The 11,548-nt window shown below is 45.1% G+C and overlaps 1 protein-coding gene across 1 annotated transcript; it reads right to left on the bottom strand.

The window, feature by feature from the left end:
* Positions 1-3,207: 3,207 nt before the first annotated feature.
* LOC123502613 (proline-rich extensin-like protein EPR1) lies at positions 3,208-10,641 on the bottom strand. Its single transcript, XM_045251778.1, has 3 exons — positions 10,349-10,641; positions 3,563-3,710; positions 3,208-3,468 (listed from the first exon to the last, which is right to left on the bottom strand). The coding sequence occupies exons 1-3, from the start codon at positions 10,639-10,641 to the stop codon at positions 3,208-3,210; spliced, it is 702 nt and encodes a 233-aa protein (XP_045107713.1).
* Between the last annotated feature and the right edge of the window lie 907 nt (positions 10,642-11,548).

Genomic DNA, 11,548 nt, shown 5'->3' with positions numbered 1-11,548 from the left:
GATGGTCAAACTTGGAAGGATAGTCGAGGCTGGGTGAGGGGAAAACCATAGCTGAGGGGAAAAAGGGGAAAAAAGATGGTTGAGGGAAAAAATTATGGTTAGAGATTGAATAGTTGACAGTACAGTAGTTGGAAGGTCAGACTTGGAAGGATAGTCCAGACTGGGTGAGGGGAAAACGACAGCTGAGGGGAAAAAGGGGAGGAAATGAAGGTTGAGGGAAAAAGGATGGAAAGAGGGAACTGGATGTAGAGGGAAAGATAATTGTGATGATAATGATGGTGATAGTGAGGGAAACTTAGTGAGGGGAAAAGGAGGATGAAAGAAGACGAAGAAAAGGAAGAAGAAAATGAGAAGAGGTGGACGAGGAAGAGGAAGGCAAACAGAAATAGGATAAGAAGACAAAGAAGGCAGAGGAAGGACACAAAAAAAAAGAAGAGGAAGGAATGAAGGAAGGAGAATGAAGGAAAGAGGCAACATGCTAAAGATTAAGAAGACAAGCAAAAAATGGAATAACACACAAAAATAACAAAGAAGAAGAAGAAGAAGAAGAAGAAGAAGACAAAAAAAAAAAAAAGAAAAAGGCAACATGAAACACAAGGCTTAACAAAAAAGGAAGAAGAGTCTAAGGAGGAGGAGGAGGAGGAGGAACAAGGAGGAAGATAAGTGTATGATAAGGAACACACACACACACACACACACACACACACAGGGAGGGCGTGAGGGTGTGAGGTGAGGGTGTGAGTAGGTGCGTGTGAGGCGGCAGGAGGGAGGCAGCGGGCGGGAGTGGGCGGCGGTCGGCGTCAGACCAAACCATATACGGAGGGCGCCCAGGGAAGCCTTCTGGCCGAGCAGCCCCCGCGCCCCCTGCTACCACCCCCGCCCGTCCGTCCCCCTCCGCTCATAACTTTGATGAGTTATGAGCATACTGAAGGTAGCAGGGGGCGCGGGAGGGCGTGCTGCGGGCGTCCGGGGGCGTGAGACAGGTGTGTGTGTGTGTGTGTGTGTGTGTGTGTGTGTGTGTGTGTGTGTGTGTGTGTGTGTGTGTGTGTGTGTGTGTGTGTGTGTGTGTGTGTGTGTGTGTGTGTGTGTGTGTGTGTGTGTGTGTGTGTGTGTGTGTGTGTGTGTGTGTGTGTGTGTGTGTGTGTGTGTGTGTGTGTGTGTGTGTGTGTGTCAGTCCCTACTACAGTACTGAAGACTATAACAGGAGGAGGAGGAGGAGGAGGAGGAGGAGGAGGAGGAGGAGGAGGAGGAGGAGGAGGAGGAGGAGGAGTACCAGTTATGTTTTGGTGAGGAAAGCATGGTGGGGGGTGAGGGGCCGCCGAGGGGTTCAGGTAGGCATAGAGAGAAATGGAGAAGGGGGGAGGAGGAAGAAGAAAGAGGAAGGAGGAGGAGGAGGAGGAGGAGGAGGAGGAGGAGGAGGAGGAGGAGGAGGAGGAGGAGGAGGAGGAGGAGGAAAGGGGGCGGCATAACCCTTCATCCCCCCTTTCCTCCCTCCCCTTTACTACCATTAACCCTTGCTTTCTCCTCCAGCTTAACTTCCCTCCTTCCCTCCATCTTGATCTACCTTCTTCCCTCCCTCCAGCTTCTCCTCCTCCTCCTCCTCCTCCTCCTCTGCTTCTCTCACTTAAAAGATAAACAAAAAGCAATTCTCCCCAAAATAGCAAAGTTATAGATAAAAATATACTTAAGAGATTCCTGATAATTTCGTTTTCTTTTCTCTTCATTTTTTTTTTCCCAACACTGGCCATTTATCAGATAAAAAGGAAAAAAAAAGTGATTTCCCTCAGGAGTTGTTCATTAATCTGGGTTATTTACTCGATAACATTCACTGCTTTAGTTTACAGCGTCATATAATATGCACACACACACACACACACACACACACACACACACACACACACACACACACACACACACACACACACACACACACACACAGAGCCAAGTTAATCCCTCCTGACGAAGGCGAGAAAAGACACACCAAAGATCGGAAGCCCCACCCAACACTGCCGCTAAGATCCGTATTTAGAAACGCTTTGCTCTCTCACCGCGACTATGTTCAAGTGCCACAGCGATGACTAGCGGGGTTTTCAAGAGTGCTTCTCCAGTTAAGAATGTAGAAATCTTGTAACTCTGCCTCTAGAACCGTTAACAAATATTTATTAAAAATCGCTCTTCTGCCTCACTATGACTATTTTCCAAGGCCACAGAAATGATTAGCGGGATTTTCAAAAGTGTTTCTCCAGTTAATAATGAAGAAATCTTGTCATTCTGCCTCTTGAACTGTAAAAACATGTTAAAAATCTCTCTTCTACCTCACTATGACTATTTTCAAGGACCACAGAAATTACTAGCGGGGTTTTCAAGAGTGTATCTCCAGTTAATAATGTAGAAATCTTGCCACTCTGCCTCTAGAACCTCTAGAAACTCGTGTTAATTGAAGTAAAGCCGTTTGAAGCTAAATCTCACGCTGGCGGCGGTGGAAGCGGCGGCGGCGACAGTGTTGGTGATGGCGGTGGCGGTGGTGGTGGCGGTGGCGGCGGCATGCGGGGCTAAGACATATACGGCTAAAACTTCCCCTAAGCACCTGGCAGCGCCCCAGCACCCCAGCACCCACCGGTACCCGCACCCATCAGACCCAAGTGGCTGGTGTGTGGATGAGGAGCTAGAAAAGTCCACATGATCCACTGTGCTTAGATATATCCACATTGTTATTCACTTTTGTCTCTATAGAATACTACTGATATCCGTCCTCCGTGTTTAGTGTGGATGAGAGGCAAGTTAAATCGTGTCTTGTGTGGGTGGTGTGTGGATGAGGAGCAAGATAAGTCTACATGATACACTTTACTTAGAAATATCCACATTGTTATCCACTTTTGTCTTTATTGAACACTAATGCCGGTCCACCGTGCCTTTGTGTGGCTGATGTGTGGATGAGAAGCAAGACAAGTCCACGTGATCCACTTTACTTAAATAATTCACATTGCTATCCACTTTTACCTTTCTAGAACAATAATACCCGTGTCTAGTGTGGGTGGTATGTGGATGAGACAAGTTAAATCCACATAGTCTACCACTGTACTCAGACACACCCGCTCTGCCTCGTGTGGATAAATTTCCAGAGCACCATGATACCCGCTTGGCCTGTTTGAAGTGGTTGTGTGTGGATGAGGGAACACAAACACACCAAAATCCACATAAGCCCATTCAGGTGATGTGCTGGTGATGGGGGGGCTGGTGATGAGGTGATGGGCTGGTGATGGGGTGGTAATGGGCTGGTGATGGGCTGGTGCTGATGGGGTGATGGGCTGGTGATGGGGTGGTGAGGGCTGGTGATGGGGTGGTGATGGGCTGGTGATGGGGTAGTGATGGGGTGGTGATGGAGGGTGATGGGGTGATGGGTTGGTTATGGGACGGTGATGGGCTGGTGATGGGCTGCTGAAGGGCTGATGGATTGCTGGTGGAGAGCTGGAATAGTGATGGCCTGGTGGAGAGCTGGTAGAGTGATGGGCTGGTGATGTGATGGGATGATGGGCTGGTGAAGGGCTAATGAAGGGCTTACATAGGGCTGATGGGCTGATAAAGACCTGGTGATGGTGAGATGGATTGGTGATGGGGTGATGAAGAACTGGTGATGGAGAGGTGGGCTGGTGATGGGGTGATGAAGGGCTGATTGTACGCTGATGAAGGGATGATGGGCTAGTAAAGAGCTGGTGATGGAGTGATGGGCTGGTAGGCTTATGATAGGATATAGATTGGTGATGTAATGAAGGGCTGATGATGGGGTGATGGGGTGATGGGTTGGTGATGGGCTGGTGATGGGGTGATGGGGTGATGGGCTGGTGATGGGCTGGTGATGGGGTGGTGATGCGCAGGTGATAGGCTAGTGATGGGGTGATGGGCTGGTGATGGGGTGATGGGCTGGTATGCTTGTGATAGACTAGTGATGGGTTATGGGTTGGTGATGGGGGGGGTGATGGGGCAGTCACAACAAGGCTGACAGTCTCTCCCTTAGTCATATCAGCCACGCTCTAATATGATGGTAATATTAAGCTGTAGAAACAAGCTGTTCTTCTCCTCCTCCTCCTCCTCCTCGTCCTCCTCCTCCTCCTCCTCGTCCTCTTCCTCCTCCTCCTCTTCCTTCTTCGTCCTCGCCAAGTGCCTCCTTCTTGTGTTTCGCTTAGAGAGGAGAGGAGAGGAGCAAGAGGTTAAAGACGAGGAGGTGGAGGAGGAGGAGGAGAAGGAGGAGGAGGTGCTAGTGTTGGTGGTGATGATAGAAGAGGTAGTGAAGTAGGAATAGAAGGAGAGGAAAAAGAGGAGGAGGAGGTGGAAGAGGAGGAGGAGGAGGAGGAGGAGGAGGAGGAGGAGGAGGAGGAGGAGGAGGAGGAGGAGGAAACAAAACATGAAATAATACTCACACTCACTCTCACACACACACACACACACACACACACACACACACACACACACACACACACACACACACACACACACACACACACACACAAGCCATGCATTAAGAAGGGGCGTGATGTCACTCTTGAATGACGCCCATGCATGGAATCTGCGCCGCCCTTCAGCCTTCCCTTGCGAGGCCACGGCGGGATGACCAACGGTGGGATGACCTGAGATTGCATAGGTCATAGCGAAGTCACAGCGAGGTCAAAGTCATAAAAAGGTCAGAAAGAAAGGTCACGAAAGGTCTCCGCTAAGATATTACAAAATACATACAAATTCATATACGAGGTCAGAGAGGTCAAAGCCACAAAAAGGTCAGAAAAAAGTAACATAACAGAAAGGTCACTATCAAGATGTTACAAGACACAAACAAGCAAGGTCATATTCGAGGTTACAGCAGGGTCACTAGTCACGAAAAGGTAAGTAGAAAGGTCACATAAGGAAGATCAGCGCTAAAATATTACAAGATACAAGTAAAGTAATATTCAAGGTCACAAAGAGGTCAGAAAAAAGGTCACATAACGAGAAAGTCAGCGCTAAGACATAAGATACAAGCAAGGTCATATTCAAGGTCAGAAAGTCACAAAAAGGTCAGAAAAAAAGATGAAAACAAAGTCACATAAGAAAAAGGTACGAACAAGGTCATATTCAAGGTCAAAGCAAAGTCATGAGTCACAAAAAGGTCAGGAAAAGTTCACATAAAAGAGATCACAGCTAAGATATTACAAGATACAAACAAGGTCATATTAGAGATCACAGTATAAGCGGGTCATCTTCACTCTATCTCATCTTCACTCTATCTCATGTTGCTTTCACTCTGCACACTTTCCCGCCACGCCACCACCGCTCATCTCCGCCTCCGTCATTCTCCTCTTCTCTTATCTTCTCTTCTCTTTCTTCTTTTCTTTTCTTCTCTCAACTCATTTTCTGTTTCTGTCCTCTCTTCTCATCTCTTCTCTTATTTTTTTCTTCTTCCTTTTCTCGTTTCTCCTCGCCTCTTCTCTCCTCTCTTCTTCTCTTCACTTTTTTCTTTTCTTTTTTCTTCTCTCCTCTCCTCTCATCTTACCTTCACTTTTCTTTTCTTTTCTTTTTCTCCTCTCCTCTCTTCTTTTTTTTTCTATGTTCTCTTCTCTTTGTAATTTTTATTCTCCTCTCATCTTCTCATCATTTTTCTTTTTTTCTTCTTTTCCTTTTTAATCTCCTCTCCTTTACTTGTGTTTTTTCTTCTTCTTTTCTTCTCTTCATTTTTCTGCTTTTCTTCTCCTCTCATTTCATCTTCTCTTCTCTTCCTTATCTTCTTTTCTTTTTTCTCCTCTCCTCTCTTTGTTTTTCATAATGCCTCTATCCTCGTAACAAGAGAATTGAACAAAACAAAAAAGAAAACAAAGGAAATACAAAAAACTAAATAAAAACCAAAAAAACACAAGGAAAACAAACAAAACACCCAACTTCAAGACAAACAATCACCATTAAAACACACACAAACACAAAATCACCATTAAAACACACACAAACACAAAATCACCATTAAAACCACACTCATAAACACACAATCACCATTAAAAACCACACAAACACAAAATCACCATTAAAAACCACACAAACACACAAAATCACCATTAAAACACACACAAACACAAAATCACCATTAGAAACACACACAATTAAACACACATCACCATTAGAAACACACAAACACAAAATCACCATTAAAACACACACAAACACAAAATCACCATTAAAAACCACACAAACACAAAATCATCATTAAAACACACACAAACACAAAATCACCATTAAAACACACACACAAACACAAAATCACCATTAAAACACACACACACAAAATCACATTAAAACACACACATTAAAACACATTAAAACACACACAAATCACCATTAAAACACACACAAACACAAAATCACCATTAGAAACACACAAACACGCAAAATCACCATTAGAAATACAAACAAACATACAAAATCACCATTAGAAACACACACAAACACAAAATCACCATTAAAACACACACAAACACAAAATCACCATTAAAACACACACACACACAAATCACCATTAAAACACACACAAACACAAAATCACCATTAAAACACACACAAACACAAAATCACCATTAAAACACACACAAACACAAAATCACCATTAAAACACACACACAAACACACAAAATCACCATTAAAACACACACAAACACAAAAAAATCACCATTAAAAAAACACACAAACACACAAAATCACCATTAAAACACACACAAACACAAAATCACCATTAAAACACACACAAACACAAAATCACCATTAAAACACACACAAACACAAAATCACCATTAGAAACACACACAAACACAAAATCACCATTAAAACACACAAACACAAAATCACCATTAAAAACACACACAAACACAAAATCACCATTAAAACACACACAATCACAAAATCACCATTAGAAACACACTCCATTAAAAAAGCCACACACGCGCCACTGGACTTGAAAACTGAAAGGGACACGATATGGAAATGGTAATGCAAATATTTCAGCCTCTCAACCCTCTCCTTCCCACACACACACACACACACACACACACACACACACACACACACACACACACACACACACACACACACACACACTAGTACCTTGATTTACGCACTCAGTAATTCATATGTTTTTTTTTTTTTTTTTTTTTTTTTTGCGTGTCATTTCTTATACAGGCAAGTTTGTCATACGCAGAAATACAGCAACCCTTTTTTTTTTTTTACTTATTTATTCATTCATTTATTCATTTTTTATTTATTCATTTATTTTTCATTGTTTTATCTATTTATTCATTTATTTATTTTTACTTACTTTTACTTTTTGTGTGTGTGTGAGATAAGGTGAAGACAGGTGTGGAAAAAGACAAATAAACAGACAAAGACACACACACACAGACACAAAGACACACACAGCAACAGAGAGCTCAGTGGTTAGAGCGCTGGCTTCACAAGCCAGAGGACCGGGTTTGATTCCCCGGCCGGGTGGAGATATTTGGATGTGTCTCCTTTCACGTGTAGGTGGTGTTCACCTAGCAGTGAGTAGGTACGGGATGTAAATCGAGGAGTTGTGACCTTGTTGTCCCGGTGTGTGGTGTGTGCCTGGTCTCAGGCCTATCCGAAGATCGGAAATAATCAGCTCTGAGCTCGTTCCGTAGGGTAACGTCTGGCTGTCTCGTCAGAGACTGCAACAGATCAAACAGTGAAACACAGACAGACACAGAGACACACAAACAGACACAGAGGCACACAGACAGACAAAGAGACACAGAGACACACACACAGACACAGAGACACACAGATAGACACAGAGACACACAGACAGACACAGAGACACACAGACAGACACAGAGACACAGACAGACACAGAGACACACAGACAGACACAGAGACACACACACAGAGACACTCAGACAGACACAGAGACACACACAGACACAGAGACACACAGACAGACACAGATAAAAAGACAGAGACGGAAAGACAAACATGGAAGAAAAGAAATGAATAATGAAGAGATAAAAGACAAAGAAAGACGAAAATAAGGATGAGAGAGAGAGAGAGAGAGAGAGAGAGAGAGAGAGAGAGAGAGAGAGAGACCACAACACACCAGTTAAATACGCCAGTTAAATATTGTGGCTTACCTGTGCCGGAGAGAATGTTAATATGTTAATTAGCAACATACCGCGGCCGCTTCTACCTGTGTGTCGCCCCGCACCGCGACATTACTGCTGCTGCTGCTATTACTACTATTGCTATTATTGTTATCGTAGTAGTAGTAGTAGTAGTAGTAGTAGTAGTAGTAGTAGTAGTAGTAGTAGTAGTAGTAGTAGTAGTAGTAGTAGTAGTAGTAGTAGCAGTAGTAGTAGCAGCAAGCGCACACACACACACACACACACACACACACACACACACACACACACACACACACACACACACACACACACACACACACACACACACACACACACACACACACACACACACACACACACACGATGAATAATACATACACACAATACATACACACAATACATACATAGGTAATGAACAACACAATAATTAGACTAATATGTGAATAATGTGACTCATGAAAAATGCAACCACGAGCTGCGCCAAAAAATATTCACTGAAAAAAGCCAAAAGGTATTTCCCTGTCCACGCTCCAGCCAGTCAGCCACCCAGCCAGTCAGTCAGCCAGTCAATCAGTCAGTCAGTCACCCAGCCAGTCAGTCAGCCAGCCAGTCAGCCACCCAGCCAGTCAGTCAGCCAGTCAATCAGTCAGTCAGTCACCCAGCCAGCCAGTCAGTCAGCCAGCCAGTCAGCCACCCAGCCAGTCAGTCAGCCAGTCAATCAGTCAGCCAGTCAGTCAGCCAGTCAGTCAGTCAGTCAGTCAGTCAGTCAGTCAGTCAGTCAGTCAGTCAGTCAGTTAGTCAGTCAGTCAGGAAGAAAGTTAAGAAAATAGTTAATTACTCAGAATAACAGAAAGACAGTTAGTCAGTTCTTTTGTTTGTTAGTCAAGTAGTCAGTCAGTCAGTCAGTCAGTCAGTCACTCACTCAAGTCAGTCAGTCAGTCAGTCATTATACAGCTCAGTTAGTCAAACAGAAAATCAGGAAAACAGTTAGCCAAAGAAGGAGGCACACAAATAGACAGTCAGTCAGTCAGTCAGTCAGAAAGGCTAGGATATATCTATTTATTCAGACAAGTAAGGAGGAAATCAGTCAGTTAATCAGTTAGTCAGTCAGTCAGGTAAGGAATTGACTAATCAGACAGGTAATGGGTTAATTAGTCATGAGAGGCGTCAGTTAAGCAAGCATTCAGTCATTCAGTCAGGCAATTACTTAGAGACATTACAGCAAAATGAGGTAAACTGATTATGGAGAGAGAGAGAGAGAGAGAGAGAGAGAGAGAGAGAGAGAGAGAGAGAGAGAGAGAGAGAGAGAGAGAGAGAGAGAGAGAGAGAGAGAGAGAGAGAGAGAGAGAGAGAGAGAGAGAGAGAGAGAGAGAGAGAGAGAGAGAGAGAGAGAGAGAGAGAGAGAGAGAGAGAGAGAGAGAGAGAGAGAGAGAGAGAGAGAGAGAGAGACCAACTAGAAATTAAAAGACACACAGACAGACAGAGAAACAGACAGACAGACAAACAAACAGACAGACAGACAGACAGACAGACAGACAAAAATACAAAATAAAACGCTGAGGAAACACAAAAAATGGAGAAAAATATGAAAAATACAAAAAAAAGGTCATACATAAAAAGATACAGAAAATAATGAAGAAAATGGATAAAAAAAAAAAAGAGGTAAAGAAAGAGAAAAAAAAAAAAAAAAAGAAAATGGAGCAAGATAACAAAACTTTTCGCTTCAGAACACACACACACACACACACACACACACACACACACACACACACACACACACACACACACAAAGACAATGACAATATCCGCAGATGTTCAGCGAGAGAGAGAGAGAGAGAGAGAGAGAGAGAGAGAGAGAGAGAGACGTGTATTTTTCGACATATATTTATTTTTCGTATCGGAGAAGTGTGTGTGTGTGTGTGTGTGTGTGTGTGTGTGTGTGTGTGTGTGTGTGTGTGTGTGTGTGTGTGTGTGTGTGTGTGTGTGGGCACTGAGGGAAGGGAGACAAGGGTAGTGGAGGAATGGAGAGGAGGAGGACTAAGAGGAGAAGGAGGAGGTAGGACAGGGTAGGAGTAAGAGGAGGAAGAGGAAGAGGAGGCCGCGTCCCTAGTGAGAGGAGCGGTGATTGGCTGGCTGGGGTGCGCGAAGCCCTAGGGACCACCAGCGCTAAGTATGATTGGTCAAATTGAAACACGCATTACCAGACTGAACGAGGTTGCCGAAGGAGAGAAATATCCACGCTGACCAACTTTGCCTCTCCACCGCCCTCGTCATAGTGGGCGTGTTGAGGGCGTGGTGTTCCTCCCAGGCGTGAAGGGCGCGTGTGGGCGTGTGAAAAGCGTAGCAGTGGGCGTGGCAAGGTGGAGACAAGCCCTGGTAGGTGTGGAGGGGTGTGGAGAGGTGTGGAGGGCGGGTGGTGGAGGGGCGGCCGGCACAGACGCGCGGTGTCACCCGTTTCGTACCACACAATTGAAACAGATATTACAGGAGTCATCTGTAATACAATAGCCCCGCGCCGGGAGAGCCTTATGAATTTTTATCAGACATAAAACAGAGGAAAAAGCGAGCACTCGATCTCCCGCCATCGGACGCCGGGCCTGATTGGAGTGGGTCTTTTACGTTATTTATTCTGGCTGCCTTCGTCGCTGAGCCCCGCGCGTGCCGCTGCCCGGGAATTTAGATTAAAGAATTGAACTATTAGTGCGTGTTTGTTAGCGCCTTCCTCTCTCATCCGCTCTCATCCTCGCTCTCTCTCTCTCACACTCTCTCCCTTTCTCTCTCTCTCTCTCTCTCACGCCGCGGTTCAAAGGGAAAGCGAAGCGATCACTCCCTTCTCACCACCACCGCCACCGCCGCCGCCACCACCAGAGCAACCACCGCCGCCACCACACAAGTCTTTCTGTTCACGCTTTTGTGACCTTGATATAGCGTGTGGTGAGGCTGCTTCCCGTCACCTTCTTTACTCTCTCTCTCTCTCTCTCTCTCTCTCTCTCTCTCTCTCTCTCTCTCGAATGGATATATTTTCCCTCCCTCTTTGACATATTTCCCTCCCTTGACAATTCCCTTTTCCTCCACCTACCCTATGTATTTTTCCTCCTTCCCTCCCTCCCTCCCTCCCTACTGATCACTTTCCCCTCCCCTGAGATCTTCCCCTCCCCTCTCCCCTCACCCCATCCCCTCAATGCCTCCTCTATCTCTTTCATGTGAGTCGCCTTTTCTGAAAACTCATCCTTCCTCTCTTTCTTGTCGCGGCTGCAGAAAAGTATTAGTAGAAAGGCGCTCTCTCTCTCTCTCTCTCTCTCTCTCTCTCTCTGTTAAGCTGTAAAAACGTGTGTGTGTGTGTGTGTGTGTGTGTGTGTGTGTGTGTGTGTGTGTGTGTGTGTGTGTGTGTGTGTGTGTGT

Source organism: Portunus trituberculatus, chromosome 12, assembly GCF_017591435.1.
Source record: "Portunus trituberculatus isolate SZX2019 chromosome 12, ASM1759143v1, whole genome shotgun sequence".
NCBI lineage: Eukaryota > Metazoa > Arthropoda > Malacostraca > Decapoda > Portunidae > Portunus > Portunus trituberculatus.
Note: the sequence above shows the minus strand (reverse complement) of the source record. Positions and strands in the feature narration are given on the sequence as shown.